The sequence below is a fragment of the Chroicocephalus ridibundus genome, chromosome 3 (genome assembly GCF_963924245.1).
Source record: "Chroicocephalus ridibundus chromosome 3, bChrRid1.1, whole genome shotgun sequence".
Taxonomy (NCBI): Eukaryota; Metazoa; Chordata; class Aves; order Charadriiformes; family Laridae; genus Chroicocephalus; species Chroicocephalus ridibundus.
The window spans coordinates 11468988-11484558 of NC_086286.1; the positions used below are offsets into that span (position 1 = coordinate 11468988).

The 15571-nt window shown below is 42.5% G+C and overlaps 1 protein-coding gene across 6 annotated transcripts in view; it reads left to right on the forward strand.

Annotated features, from left to right (window-relative positions):
- Nucleotides 1–15571, forward strand: part of RIN2 (Ras and Rab interactor 2) — an 83944-nt gene that overhangs the window by 32861 nt on the left and 35512 nt on the right. For 3 of the 6 annotated variants that reach the window (XM_063327962.1, XM_063327961.1, XM_063327964.1), the window contains one exon: nt 10017–10111. The exons of 1 other annotated variant lie outside the window; for it this stretch is intronic. In XM_063327962.1, coding sequence (XP_063184032.1) covers nt 10017–10111 — 95 coding nt within the window. Of the gene's footprint in view, nt 1–8111; nt 8223–10014; nt 10112–13061; nt 13132–15571 lie in introns of those variants that run through there. 2 more of the 6 variants (XM_063327963.1, XM_063327966.1) reach the window with 2 other exon arrangements.

Below are 15571 nucleotides of genomic sequence, written 5' to 3' on the forward strand. Positions count from 1 at the left end.
AAAAATGCCCCAAAGCTACCATTTCAGACCTCTCCCCCTCCCTGGGAAGTTGCCCTGTTGGACCAGCGTTCTGAACCTACAGGGCTGAACTGGAAACTGCAGGCAGTCAGCGTATCCAGCCTGTGTGTAACGTACCCGGTGTCTGTGTGTGTGAACCTCTGCGCACAGTGAAATTTCCTGCTCTGTCTTTCCCTCCCCCACATTTTTAAAGTTAAGATACAGCCTTTTATCCATGCTGACCTGTGCTTCAGAATGCTCTCCCAGACGCGCAGACCGTGTATAGTGTACTTCTGCATATGGCTCTCATGCTGTGCTTGTTACTTTACAGTTGCCCAAGAAACCTTTAGCGTGCTGGCGTGGGGTTTCTCAGGGCACTTAAATCCTCATAGAGAGCATCTTACCGTTCTCAGCAAGGTTTATGAGAAAACTAATTGACAAATACCAGTGGGAAATTCCAGCTATTCTTTCTGGTTATTAAATCGTTCCTGTTGCTGTAGCTTCTACCCATCTCTTAGTTCTTCCATGTTCATTCTTTCGACTGTTAGTACACCAGGAAAACAGTATTGTTCCTGTTTTACAAAGAGTGAAAGTCTAGTTTTATAGGCTAAATTCTCTGCAGTCTTTATGCCTTGCGGTTGATGAAGACTCAAAGCCAGCAAGTAGTAAAAATGAAGCAAAGATTGAGTTAGGCTTGGGTAATTCTGGGACTGAATAACTTGCCAGTAGTTACAGAGGAAGTCTGTGGTACAGCAAGGAACTGAATATATGTCTCTGACAAACAACCTTTTTACTGAACCATTCTCCTTCTCATCAAAAATGTTGCAGCCTTCATTGAACTGGCATCAGAGGTTTTGCACCACTAAAGCTTTTCTGTCCTAAAATCAAGCACTGGGTAAAACTTTGTTGCTTACTGATGAATAAGACACTGAATAATGTTAGTGGTCTCGAGAGTTCATAGCTCACTGTAAAAAAAAAAAAAAAAAAAAAAAAAAAAAAAAAAAAATAACCAGAAACCGCAGCCACATATCAAAATATTTAATTGTATTCAGACTTTTGGACAAGTCCAGAAATAGCATTCCCAGTTTGGCTCGCCTCTGGCGCTTCGCCACCTCGTCACACAGGGTGCTCTTTGAGGGTTGCTACGGTCTGCGTATCAAAACAGGAAGGAAAAGATGTGATGCCAAAGAGGATGCAGGTCTTCAGAAAGAATGAAAAATGAGATGCTGGCAGGAAGGGGGGGTGGTAAGTGCTGAGGCTCATTTGTCCGCTCTGATAGTGATCCTTGCTGTCCTCAGCCCGTGTTCCCTTGCCAGATTAGAAGCACTGATCTTACCTTTTCCTCTTTAGCTCCTGTAAATCTCAGGGCTTGGAAACATTCTGCAGTGGTCACCTTGGCTGACTCTTTCAATGTGATGTCAGTGAGATGGCAATTTCATCTAATTCTCTGTGCTTATTTACATTTCAACACAAAAAAAAAAAAAAAAAACCAAGAATTGAGTTGCCATGAATGATGGCACGATGGATGAATGATTTTTCTAAAAGTGTCCTGAAACAGGCATCAGGTCAGAGCCGCCTGTCTTCCTCTTGGGTGTCGGAAACTCTTCATGAGTTGAATGAGTAAGATGACCTATAGCTATGCCGGGCTTCTGAGAGGGGCACTGGTCTGTGTCTGGTCCTGGGCATGTGCTTTCCCTGATGCACAGCCGTGATGCACGTGTAGACAGAGCAGCTTCAGAAAGGTGACTGTAGTTCCTTGGGAGTGTGGTGCTTCTAGTGAACACACTTGCTCTGATTTTTTTTTTTTTTGCTGCTTATATGACACCCTGAAAGATTTAAAACATAAAAATGGAATATGCATGCTCTGATGAGAGTGCACTGGGGAGCTGAGACGTGTTGTGTTTGTGGTCTGTACGTAGGAATTACACTGAAACCCCTGCCAGCTTCTAAAAGCTGAGATCAGTCTCGTTAAATGAAGAATCAGTTGACGATAAGCATAGCATGATACATTGTGAAAGGAAACGTTATGGTTTAAGATGTTTGTATTGCATTTATTTTGTTCATGGATTTCAGGAATGTAAACAGTTAGTACATGAGTATTTGAGGCAATTCAATGTTTAGGATAGGTTTGTCTAGGGAATATTGTGCTGGGCTGCTATGTGAATTCATGCTGACTGAGTCATAATTATTATTTGGGTTTACAGGGGTTGCATTGTAGTTTTTTTAATTTACAGAGCAATGCTTTATCAGAATTAAACTCTAAAGGAAAAACATTAGACACAAAAATGGCTATTTATTGTGTCACATACGGTCTCCTTTTAATTTTGGGGGTTTTCCAATGTTAAGTAATTCACCATCTGAGAAGATGTCAAATAAATTTCTTTTTATGTAAACCTCTTCTTTCTGTGGCATAGCAGGGTAATATCTATTTCATGGTCCTAAATAATCTGCGACAGATTTCTTCAGATTGCTTTTTAACCCTTGGGGCTCGTGTGTGTTGTTTTACACTAACAGGGGCCTCTGACAAATACATCCACCTACTTCAATTGTATTTCCCTTTGGAAACCGCCTCTTACGGTCTTGATTTCAAGTCTGTTGAAACCAATGGGTGAGGTTTTCCCATTATTCCCACTCTTTGCAAATCACACCCTTTGCAAATACAGAAATCTGCTTGAAGAATTCAAACATTATGAGCTAAGAAGTCAGCCTTATGTTGCTGCTTGTTTTCTCCGAGTTGCTTCTAATAATAGTATGCACCCAGGATCCTGCCTGCGTTTTGTAGAAACATATTATTAACAGCTCACTTTGTATAATGCTAATCATGCGAGCATCACATAGGCTGTACAATGATCAGAATTTTAATTGATCCTAAATGCTTCAGAAACGCTGTCATAAAATCACGAGTACAATTTACGTTATTTGATAGAAAATGGTTTGTCAGGTGCTGTTGTAATAGCATGTGTCAGTTAATTGCAAGAATGCCCAAATGATGGAACTCCAAAAGACTGGTTTTGGGGTTTTTTTTTTTACATCAGGAGAAGAGTAACTTTTTTTAACATGCAGAAGAATTTAAGGAAAATTTGTTGCCATTTGCAGAAAATATTGTCAGTTTATTTTAAAAACTGAGGGGTTTATTCCTTACAGATAAATGGTTTAGTTCAGGTGCGGTACCTGCTGGTCGCCGATGAGTCACAGCTTGGTTGCAGAGCGTGTTCCGTTCTGAGGGAGTTTGCAGGTCAGGTTCAGGTTCGATGCTCCGAACTCGACCTAATTTCCTTGTGCAGGATGTACTGACTTTTCACAGACTAAGGAAAGACTGCCTTGTGTCATGGAGGATATGTAGTATACCGGAGAAATTTGGCCTGTAGAAGAGAACGTGAGCTTAAGACCGCCTGAAATGTTCCATTTTGTTTAAGTTCTCTTTAGAAAAAGAAAAAAGAAAATTGCAAGACAGTAAAATTCCTCTCAGGAAAGGGAGTTCTGACAAATTCTCTTCAAGGCAGACATACAAATTAAAAAGTGTTAAGATTACAACGTCTTCAAGATAAAACTGTTCTGCAGTGCTTGCCTTATGCTATTCTGATTTAAAGTGTTTACAAGTTAAAACCTGTTTTAAAATACTTGTTTGCAAGAACTTTAATCTTATATAAGCGAGTACCTTTCCCAGACAAAGATGTAAAAGGCGGTTGTGTTAAAGAGGCTGAACCTGGCAGCCATACAAAAATAACGACAAATAACTTCCAAAGATAAATTGGCTATTGGAAAGCATCAGAAAATACACAGCCGCGGTTAGCTTTTAGGTATAAGTAAACAAAAGAACTAACCGAGGAACTGCAGCGTAGGAAGGTTATACAGCATTTAAATTGCTTTGCATTCTAGACCCGTTCCATCTTCCAGGGTCCAACTGACATATTAAATGATAGCGCGACGTGTGGAGTGTCAGCTTGAGTTTTTGAGCGTAGTATCATGCTATTAGTACAAGTTGGATTACAAGCCTTTGCTGTAGTGCCCAGAGATTGTGTACTTCGGGAGGGAGTTGTTTCCTGAGTGTGGGGGTTTGTGGTGGTGGGGTGTGCTAGTTTTTTGTTGTGTGGGTTTTTTTGGGCCCCCCCACCTCCACCCTCCTCCAACCCTGATCAAAGCCAGTTAACAAAGTGAAGTCAGTTAACACCCAGGTAGCAACACAGCAAGGCAAGTGTTGAGGCGGTGGCTGAAAGCCCATGGATGCTTCTGTGGAGAGCCCCTCATACGGTATACCTTTCAGGGAAAGATGCTGAAAAACTCTGTTCTTGTGCAAACTGCCTGTGAGCCACTTAATCTCTGTAGATGTGTCAGCAGAGAAGAGGGCACGCTTGCTACTGTGGTGGTTCTTTATGGCTGCAGTTGGTCTTGTGGTTGCAAAGGCTAAAGAGATGTTGCCTGTGAAGAGGAGCTACTTGTGCAGAGCTGATTCATCTCTCATGTCTAGCCGCTGGTTCGTGAGGAACCGCAGTTTAGCTCTCATGCAGTTACCAGCGCGGGAAGCTTTGTGGGGACAGAAGTCTTGGCTGTGGCGCTGGCACCTTACGATTCCAAAGCAGCCGCTAACGGAACAAAGGGTTGCTCCACTTTGCCTGCCATTTCCCCTTCTGTCTTTGAAGCAGAAGCACATGCTTCCCGTGCTGCTTCTCGAGATACCTGGTGTCTCCATACCTCCAACCGGCTGCCAAAATCTCCCCCTTGCCATTCTTTACAGCTTCTAGGAGTTGTTAGCACAAATCCGCTAGCTCCTGCTGCCTCGGCGGGGTGGGCGGTCGGCATCTGGCTGCCGTCCCGTGCCCAGCCTGCATCTCTGCTCCCTGCTTCCCCTCCAGCATAGGGCTGGGGAAAGCAAACGCTGGGTAGACTTGGAGGGTTGGGTGGAGCGTTGACTCGCCCTCCCCTTATTCCTGATCAGTTCGTCTGTATGGATGGCTGATTTCTTTGAGGAAGCCAGGGGATTGCCAAGCGGGTCGGTCTCCTGCTCTGCTTGAATCTTAAGGAAACAGCAGATGTTTGAAGGAAGACTGAGACGCGTTTGTTGCCAGGCAGAGCTGACATAACCCTTTTCAGTGGTTTGATGATAATCCCTTGAAAACAAATAGATGGTCGATTCCAGCTTGATTATTCTGAGATTGACTGTCTTTAAGATGCTTGTGTGATCGGCCTTAGGTTTTACCGTACTCCATGCAATAGAAGGAGCTGGGCTTGGGGGTGATTCCTCTGGCTTCACACTCTCCCTGGGCTCTTTTGATCCCCCTGTCAGGCCCTGCAGCATGGGATCGGAAAGGATGAGCAGTGCATGTAGCCTTGGAGTAGAGTTGTATCGCTAATCCAATGGAAAGACTGCTTCACTGACCTTACTCAATATTGCGTGTGGCAGAGCTCTTGCCGCTGTTTTCATTAGCAGATTAAATCCTCGAATAGTGTTTAATAATACGTCGAGCTTCAGGTAGTGATTTCCATGACAAGTTCCTATTTTAAATGAACATATTCAAATACAGTTGCAGATCATTGTGAATCAGTTGCCATCTATAATGAGACTCCATGTGCTGACCCGTGTTTTGTGCTGGTAGCCGACTAGTGGTGCCTTCCTTCTGAGATGGCTCCAGGCAAGCCATGACAGGAAGCCCTAATGTATTTACAGCTGGCTAAATGGCTAAATTACTCATATTCGTGACTACTTGGTGCTGGAAAAACTTCACACCCGCACAGTGAATAGGAAGCATCTTCAGGAAATGTTGTGGTTTAAAACTGAAAACTGAGCCTTGCTTCATCTGATAGAAAAATTAATTTTTTTTTTTATTTTTTTTTTTTAGCCCTTACTTCAGGATGAAGCACACAAGGTGGTTCTGTTCCTCACATGTCTGCGTTCCTGACTCTGCAGACAATGTTAGAAAAAGGCTGTAATCGGGTCAATTCAAATAATTCAACTCTGTTAGGTTCAGGTGCAACTTTGAAAACGCTTTAAACAGTGGCAGAGAGTTGCTGCAGCAAGGAAGGGCTGCACGCTACCATATTGCAGCGGTTGGGAGGTTCAGAGAGCAGAAAACACTAGAAACGTCACACAGTAGACAGAGAATGAATTCTGCTTTACTCATTCAGCTGCCAGAGAGACTGCGAGGATTTCATCTGAGAAACCTACTGTTTGGAGGCTGATACGGAAGGTGGAAACCTAGTGCCCAGCGTGGCTGGGAAAATAAGTGTATTGCCTTAATTTCAGTCTACCTCTTAATCTAAAAGTTCCGTTTCTTGGCACTGAAGTCAATTAAAATTTGTGAGTCTTGTGTTTGCATACTTGAAAAGGGGACTAACTTGAAATGTGTTGCTCTTGAACACAGGACAGAAAATACAGGGCAGGGAAGTGGTGAGATGTATGCCAAGATACGTAGGTAAAGGTGTGAATGACAAGGGTGTAAAAAGAGCAAACAGAAGACTGTGCTGAGCAACTACAAGCTTTTAAAGGAACTGAAATGCTTCAGCAGAACCAGAAGGGATAAGAAGGCTACAAATGGCAGTAAAGACATCGTAAGACTTGCATCGGCGGTGTGTTATTTTATTTAGCAGTAACAACTTGTGTGGTTGTGTTTGACCACTTCATTGCACTTAGCAAACCTAATAACGAATGAAGACTGGTGAAATTTAGCAGGTACTTAAAACTGAATATTTTTTGCTTCTGTTTTGACATTGGAACGTCTTCTCTTTAATAAAGCAAGCCCCTTGGCTGTGTGTTCCACTGTGAAGCACCTTCAGTTATGAAATGTGATTTTAATCCAGGAAGAGGAAATACTAATTTAAGTAACTGATAAGCTGTAATTAAGCCTGGGATGGTCTGCTCTGCTTTTTTCATATAGCTGTCACACTCCTTATTTAAAAATGGCAAATTGTGTATTTCTTTCTGAACCATGTATTTATTTCTGAACATATATTTATTAGGGTTTTTTGACTTGTGTTTCATTTGTCTTGATACAAATAACAACAAGAAATCCATTGTCTCAATATTTTTGAATGCCAGTAGTTATTTAGAACTAACTTAAAGAAGGCATGTTGCTGTTTGAAACTAATTGAATAGTTTAAGAGTGATTATTGTAGCTAGAGACTGTAATGGATTGGTCTTCAGAGACTTAGGCCTAATAGAGCTGATCCTTCCGCTTCTACTGCTTAGTCACAGCTTGGAAGAGAAACGCAATTTTTCTCTCTTTTTATACTTGTAGTCAGCTTCTCTGTTTGGAATTTGTTGTCTATCGAACTGAATTAGTGGATCTTTCTACAGGTACAGAAGGATTGCTGTACAGGAGGATTGCTGTAAAAAAAAAAAAAAAAAAAAAAAAAAAAAACACCAAAATAATTGGCTAAGTACATCAGCTGTATTTGGGTTCGTAGCCAAAGATCCATAGATCAGTTGCTTTCTTTTTGTTTAAAACCTGAGCAGCAATCCATGTGATTGGAAGAAAAATGTGTTTAATTTTCGTTCTTTTAATGGTTGACTCGAAATCTTGGCATGGCTTGTCATAACTTCAGGTGTTGTTTTAAAAAGAAAAATATTTGATTTAAATATCCTGGGACTTGTTTCTTAGGCCATCACGTGCACGTGCCCACTCTGAATACAGTGCGTGATAGGGGTGTGCAGCTCTTTATTCCCTGGGGAGGGTGGTCGTTGGTTTTTTTCATTAGTATATGTCATTTCGAAAGCATGTTTTCTGCTACCGAGTAGATGGCTGGAAGACCTGAGTGGTCTGAATCCCAGAGGTGTTCCGGTCAGATTGCGGATTTTTGGGTGGGTGATCCATTTACTGGCTAGTTTGGGGTGCCCAAACCAGGGCATGGGTTCTCTGTTCCAAGGCCAGCACAAACAGCCCAAAACTTTGGGGTATTTGCTGGGGTGGCTGAGCAACAGGGCATGACTTCACAGGGGGGGGCTGAGGGGATCTAGTGACTTGCTGAAAGGGGCAGACGTACTCCCAGCCTGGTGCTGTCATCTGTCTCCTGGCATCTGCTCCGGAGCTTGTCTCACCCCGTCAGAGATCAGGTTCAGGTCATTTAGCCAGCAAAAACTAACCGAACTACAAAGTGAAAATTTTTTTCCAACCTTTTAGCAAGCTGAACCAGCTAACAGGGCTGGATGAAGAGCCAAGCCAGCCCGAGGGAAGAAGTGGAACCTCCCTGTCCAGGCAGCACACCACAGCATGAAACTCCCCCTCCCTCAGGTCAGCGAGAATTGCAGCTGTAATCCTCTGAATTTCAGAGGATTACAAGAAAAAAAGAAAATGTATTAAGGATGATGATGCAAAGGCAGTGGAGGCTTTAAAAAGAGAAAAAACAATGTCGTGTGATCTGCAAGATGCAGTCAGCCGTGTACTGGCTAGAGCCTGGTACTGCTCTCTGAGCACCCAGGTCAAAGCTTCCCTCTGAGGCGATGCTGCTGCCCAGCACCGCTGTCAGATGCACACGGTGACACCAAGGCTGCCCGGTGAGGCTCATCTGATGGCAGTGGCACGTGTATCTTCCACTGTGTAAAGTCAATGCGGGGGCTGAATTGCTCCCTTATGCAAAAGGCGGGATGGATTTACCTGTCCCCAGCAGGGCACTCGGTGGCTCGTTTTTGGGGTGCTGAGTGCCGCAGTGAGGTGCGAGGCTCCTCCATCAGGAAGATGCAGGTTCCTCCTGCTGCTCTTTCTCGTGGTCAGGAAGGCATTGCTCACACCTCGCCGTGGTGACTCGGGGGGGGGTTGAGAGTCAGCAGGTGGAAGATCTTTGTAAACTGTAACGCTGGTGGTACAGCGCGGCTGGGAGCTCTGACCTTGGCAGAAAGAAGCCTATGGGATGAGTGTAGTGTGTGGTAATTCATTCTTACTTAAGGTATACTTAATGGAGCTGGCTTATTGTAAGCGGGAGACTGAAACTTCTTTTGAATTGATCCAAGTAATGCTGCACAGCAAAGGAGGGTGTGGATTTCAGAGGTTGAGGAAAACTTCCAATAAAACAATATAGGAAAAATCTTGCCCGCAATTCTTTTTGAAGGCGCTGCTGTACTGAGCTACCTAATGCTAGTGGGACTCGGCGTCGTGTCTCGTGGGTGACTGTTCTAACTTGGGCTGGAAGCTGTTTTTACTTCCTCCGCCAGGGTTTTTGTTTGTTTGCTCTGAGGTGTGGGGGTGGTGGCGGCAGAGGAGATGGCATCACCACAAACCCTTTTCACCACAGGCAGGAGAGAGGGAACACGGCATGGGTTTATATACTGTCACGGTGCGGTGTGATGAGCAAACGTGATGCAGTTGCTGCAAAGAAATGTCCAAGACGGCATGCCTTGCAAAATTCATCGTTGGTTTCTGCTCAACAAAACGTTTCCCAGACATCTGGCTAGCAAATGCTGTATTTCTCAGGATACAGCCCTAGCGCTAATCTCGCCCACTTCAAAATGAGTTCTAGCTTTTGTGTCCAAAATTAGGATTGTGTTCCACCTGAGCTGAAGCGTTACAAGGCAGCTCTCTTTTAATTGAGTTGTTCTGTTCAAGTGCAGTCCAAGACCTAATGTGAAAAGCAGCCACCCATTTCCTTCTTGCTTAGTTACTTTTCATCCACCAAAATATAACGCTGGCTTAGTGTCCCTTCTAAAATAACTCTTGCAGATGGAACTCTTCTAATTATATTTTTTTTTCTTTTTATTTGAGAAAGTGAATGCTACAAATGATCAAATCATTTAGTTCTTTTAAGCTGTTGTATAGTATGTTGAGGCTGCAAACTTAATAATTTAAATAAAAAAAAGCTAGCCAACCTGGAAGGTTTTGTACTGGCACAAAACAGGAATTATTCTTCCTCTGAGAACGATTGTAAGTGGCCCCAACCCTTACTTTTTCCTTTGAAAGGGGAAGTCCAAATAGGATGTGATTTTAAAAAAAAAAAAAAAAAAGTTTGTAACCTCTGGTGACTAAACTTGCCCGGGCTTCTTTTCCACGCCTCTTCCACTCACTTGACGTCATACTATTTTTGTCCCTTTCTAGCTCATTGACACAATTGCCTCAGAAATCGGAGAACTGAAACAGGAGATGGTACAGACAGATCTCACAGTGGAAGATGAATCTGCTGATTTGCGAAGGTGATTAAAATGTTTATTTTCATAGTTCCTGGAGGTGTACTGTGACAGGAATGTTTTCATTGTGCTCTCTTCTTGGGTGGCTTATGTCCTAGCACTTCTGATCCTGGTAACGTAGGGGGTGTAGATAATCTTGCTCTTGACTCAAGGAATTTGCCTTTATGCAGGAGGACTGCCCAGAGATTCAGTTGTTCTGTGTATTTGCCTTAATATCTTCTAAAAGCAACTGAACTTCGCTTCTACTTCCATGTTACAAACCTTGGATATTGATGAATGCCTAAAACAGGAAACTACTGATGTTATTCCCATTGTCTATGGCAATGAGCTTTGCTTTCACGCTGTAAAAACTAAAAATGTCCATTGCTTTAAGTGGCTCTGTGAAGATTCAACATACAGTAGCACAATTTATTGTTCTCAGGTTAGGAAGTAAAATATTAACTGTTATGAGCTGATGTTTTTGTGGGTTATGTGTTTCTGTTTGTTTCTATGCAACTATCTTGCACATTAAAAAAGTAATTAAGTAGATGGGGGCATCTCCTTAACCTTAAAATGTTTTGAGATACATATCATAGTGCAGATAAAAGTTCTGGCTTTTTAAAATGTTTGATGCCACGTAGGGTGCGGACTGTGGGAATTCTGTAATGTTAAACTCGTACCTTTTAAGTGGGCATAGTGGGACCCCAGCGTTTTGGCTTTGTTACGACTGTTGTGCTTGGTTGGTAATGTCTGTTAAATTGATGTCTAGAGGATATTCAATATTTTAATCGTTGTGTTAACAAGAGAACGCGTTTTTGTACTTACGGTTGAAATATTTGTTGCAAGAGGACAGCAACCAAGTGCAGGCGTTCTGTTTTATCTGACTGCGCAAGGTGGGCCAGTTCTGGAGGTCTGGTGGGCTTTGTTCTTCGAGGCAGTTAATGAAGTGGGTAATAGTATGTTAATTAGAATTACATCCATGGTTTTTAGCTTTTCTTTTTCATCCTATAAATGCTTTTGAAATCTGCTAAAACTTACTACGATACATATTTAAATTATTTAAGTAAAACATTGAACAGCATCGTTGTTGCCCAAGTGGTAAAGAACATAAGACAGCGGAATTAATTAAGATCCTTGGCTATGCCACTGGTTGCACATTATTCAAGTTTTAAAGCTTTTGAAAGCACGGGTTTTTTACAGGGGTGGAAAGGAATACTTTCTTCATTTCGGTGGATTCAGCTAATTAATTTCAGCAATCATTAGCTAATTTTCAGTTAAGAAAAAGCTTCTTGTATCTCTGAATATACCGTATGCATGAAGGACCAAGACCTAATAGTTCTAAAATCTTGGTGGAAATACTTAGCTGGAAACAGTCAATTAAATCTCCCCACTTTACAGATCCAGGACCCTTTTTAACTGATGATATTTTTTTTTTGTCTTTTATGGATTTTTCCACTGAATTTGTTAATTTTGAGTGCAAAATATATTTCAATTAAAATATTAAGTACAGCTAACATTAAAAAGTGAATAATGCAATCTCCATGACTACTTAACTGAATTCAATCTCATATTGAAATAATAGCCATCCAATAAAAGAAATTCATTCTTTTCTGTCACTTTTTAGATGATAAATGTAAAATATGAAATCTAAATATATGAATTAAGGTCAATTTTTGATGATATCATAATTCTGAACTGTGTGCTTCTATGTAAGGAAAAAGTTGTATCAAAGTTGGTATAAATTATATAATCAGTTTTTCATTTATATCTTTTGTTTATGTAGAACTACAGAGCAAGACTACAGTAGTTTCAACTAAGGTTTTCCAGAGTTCTTATTTAAACGAGACTCCCCACAAGGATGTGTTTTACTACCATAACTTTTATTTCTTTGTAGTTAATTTAAAACTTCATCATTAATGTAGGTTGCTTTTATTATTGTGTGTTCCGCTGTTCAGAAGTTGGTATCTTGATGTGGGTTTTGGATTTGCATCTAGAGAAATAAGAGCTAAAAGGAATGTCTTTTTTTTTTTTTTTGCTTGTTTTTCACCTTAGCATATATCCACATGCACCCAGAACAGTTTTAGAAAGGCAGCAGCTACAAGAATTCTTCACCGTATTCAGAAAAATAAGTATGTGAAATCACGTGTCTGCAACCTTAGTGTTGTAGTGTGGGGGGTTGGTTGGTTTGGTTTTTTTTTTTTTTTTTGTTTTGGTTGCTTGGGGTTTTTTGTGGTTGTGTGGTGACTTTCATGTTTCTACTCCTCCCCCCCAGTTATATTTTTGGACTTGTGGACTCCCCTTTTTACTTCTGTGGCCCGAGTAACATTGAGAATGATTCGAGTAACGGGGCCTGCAACTTTGGCTTGTAAGCATGTAAAAGCCAGGCTAAAAGGAAGCTTGTAAAAACGTGTATTGAGTGGGATACTAGTGTCATCAGTCTCAATATTCCACGGTGTTTGCCTGGACGTTTTTTCCCAGTGGAGACACATCTCAGTAATGCAAATGAGTGGAGTTGTCAGAAAGGGCATAAATGGGCTAAATTTCTGACCTGCGCTGTACCGCTGACCTTTGAGAGGGTAACTAGACCTTGCAATGCAATGGCAGCCCACGTCCATGTAGGATGGGGGAGCACATGTGGTGCGGCTGGTGGCAACCAGATGGTCTTTTAGGAGACCCTCGGCCTCTCTCGAGGGCCCTAGGACCCCTGCATGTCTGTTGTCTGTGTGAATGACGGTGAGGGGAAAAAGCCTGCTGCAGTCCCTGCGCAGGGAAGGCTGTAAAGCCCCAGTCTTCCTGGAACGTTTGATGCCTGTGAAATGATTCAGGGATCACTCGGCAGGATCAGCTGGTGGTAGTGGCAGCTGCTGCAGCTTATTCCCTTCCTGCTCTGTTACCATGACAGAAACAAGGGCAGAACTTTGCTCTGTCCTCATGTTTTGCTCTGAACTGCCCTCAGTCTTTTACATTTTTTCCACAGCAATTATTAACTTCAGTAGCAGTCGTCTTCTGTGTCTTGCATGGTGAATTGCTTCTGTTATTGTTGACAGGTAAGCAACAACCTTTTCCCCAGCAGCTTTGTCCTGTCCCTTCGGCTGTAATGGGATGGAGAAGAAAGTGGCAGTCCAGCTGCTGAGGAGCGGAGGTGATGCTCAGCAGGGGCTTTGCGCCCACTCCCAGCTGATGCTCGATGTGACTGTATAAGCTGGGCCAGGGCAATCAAGGCCTGTTAAATTGCAGGATTTACAGAAATCCAGGCACTTTCGCAGTGGGGATTCAAACTGGATTAACTGTGGGGAGCCTTTGGTGGGACCGGAGCAAGGCTCGCGCTCACCTGCAATTTTAGAAAGAGTCACTTTGCCTCTCTGGTGTTGTTCTCTTTGTCCTTGTGACTGGGAAACAAACGAGAGGAATATTCCTCCCTACTGAGTAACAGTGGAGTGGGAGAACAATGAATCTGGACACAGAGCTGTGTCTTGCAAACCTTTTGCACTGTGGCAAAGAGTTGGCAGCAAGGCCTATGAAGTCGTGTTGATGGGGAGATGCTGAGCAACCTACTGCCATGGACAAAGAGCAGACCTCCTCTGCTCTCTCTGCCCCTGCCCCCAGGTAACATGGTCCTGGTGTGCAAGTACCCTCAAAACAGAGGCCCATCCAGGCAAAAAAATGTGTGAAAATGTGGTGAGGAAATGTGGACACATTCGATTGCAAGTTAGTCCTTATCTTCATTGTAGTATCAAACCTGGTCTCTCACTATGACCCTCCTCCTGGCTAATGAGTGCCTCTGGGATGGTAAGCTAAAACCGGGGTTGCTCTTTCATTTGGGAGGATAACCAGCCTTCTCTGTAGTGTTGGAGCAGATTGAATCCCTCAAGTGCTCGTGGTCATCTAGGTCCTTCCTACAACTCCTCTTATGCCCTCAGAAGGGCGGGTGAGATCTTCCATAGTGGGGGATGTGCGTGTGTTCGTGTAAATCCTACAGCAGCTGGCTTAGTTTAATTCAACACAGCAAACCCATGGAACAGCGCTGGTGATCTTGATAGGATGTACATACAGTGAAGGTACATTCAGCTTGCATCCGTAATCCCAAAGAGAGAAAAGTCCATTCCTCAGGACAGTGTTTGTCAATGCAGGAGGTTGGTAGTAGTTTCAGAAAGCAGATCTGCTCATTTTCCCAAGTCTCCCCAAAAAATGGGAGAAATATTAGGAGTTTAGGTTTCACAAGGTTTTAGAGCAAGAGACATAGGTAAGATTTGAGACCAAAAGAAAACTGCTGTAGCGAGCAGGAGGGCAGGAACATTTGCTTCGTAAATACATGATCGAGGTATATGTTACAGCCCTGGGGCTGTGAGGGAGAGGATCATTGTGGTTACAGGCTTCAACCTGTTCCTTGTCCTTTTTACTGTCAGCTAAGCCTAATCAGGATGCAGCACAGCATTATTTATCTTGGCAGTTACCTCTGTTTACTTCCCACAAGCCTATGGGTTTTCTCAAATCAAAGGAAACTTGCATTAATCATGTATTTTCTTTAATTCATTATGAGTTGTGTTGAAACTCCTCTCACACTGGAGATGAACCAGCGCAGTACCCCTGCATTAAAGTAGACTATCCATGGGTGTTGATTTGTGTTTCAGTTTCGAGTTTAATGCGTCCTACTCAGATTGTCTTTTATTGGGAGACATTGGGGAGGGTGAAGGGGGAAGAGAAAAGAAAGAAAAAAAAAAAAAACCCAAACAAACAAAAAACCTCAAACCCCCAAAAGTAAAACCAGGAGAGAAATTTAATTGTTGCATAATATATAGCATATTTTGTTAGCATTTAGGTTACAGCAGCTTCTTATTCTGTACCTGAACTGATCAGGTGATGGTGAGGAATTCAAATGGTGGTTCTTTCTGTGCTGTGATCTCCAAAGAAGTTACACACGCATCCCAGTCCCAAATAAATTTACAGCCTTAACTCTAAGACGTGACAAACTTCAAGAACTCCCATTGTGTCAGGGATGTATGTTTAGTGCCCAGATCGTTAACTAAAATAATTTTAAGAATGAAAACCAAACTCAGGCTATGATGCTCAGTAGCGTTAGACCATTGCAAATAGGCTGTCAAAACAGATCGATGGACTTCTGACTGCGTTTACCTCCTGGACCTTGGGAAGTGGCTTCTCAGAGGTTGTATGTGGTTTGCTAGATGTGGGGTTTTTTCCAAGCTATGCTCTTGCTGGAGTTCACCAGGTCTGATCTTTCTCTCTGCCTCTTTCTTTATTATTTAGATAGGAAATTGTTTTTGGTTTGTTTTTTTTTTTTTAAATGGTGTTTGTTCCTAGTTGAACTTCCTATGGATTGCAATAACACGCTAGTACTGATGTAGCTGAGGTACGTGGGGGTCATTTGAACTGGTAGTGTTTAGGAGTGGCAGAAAGTCTCATCATGATCAGACACTCATAACCTTTGGCTTGTTTCTCGAGGGGGCAGAAGCAGCTGCCAGGAGGAGG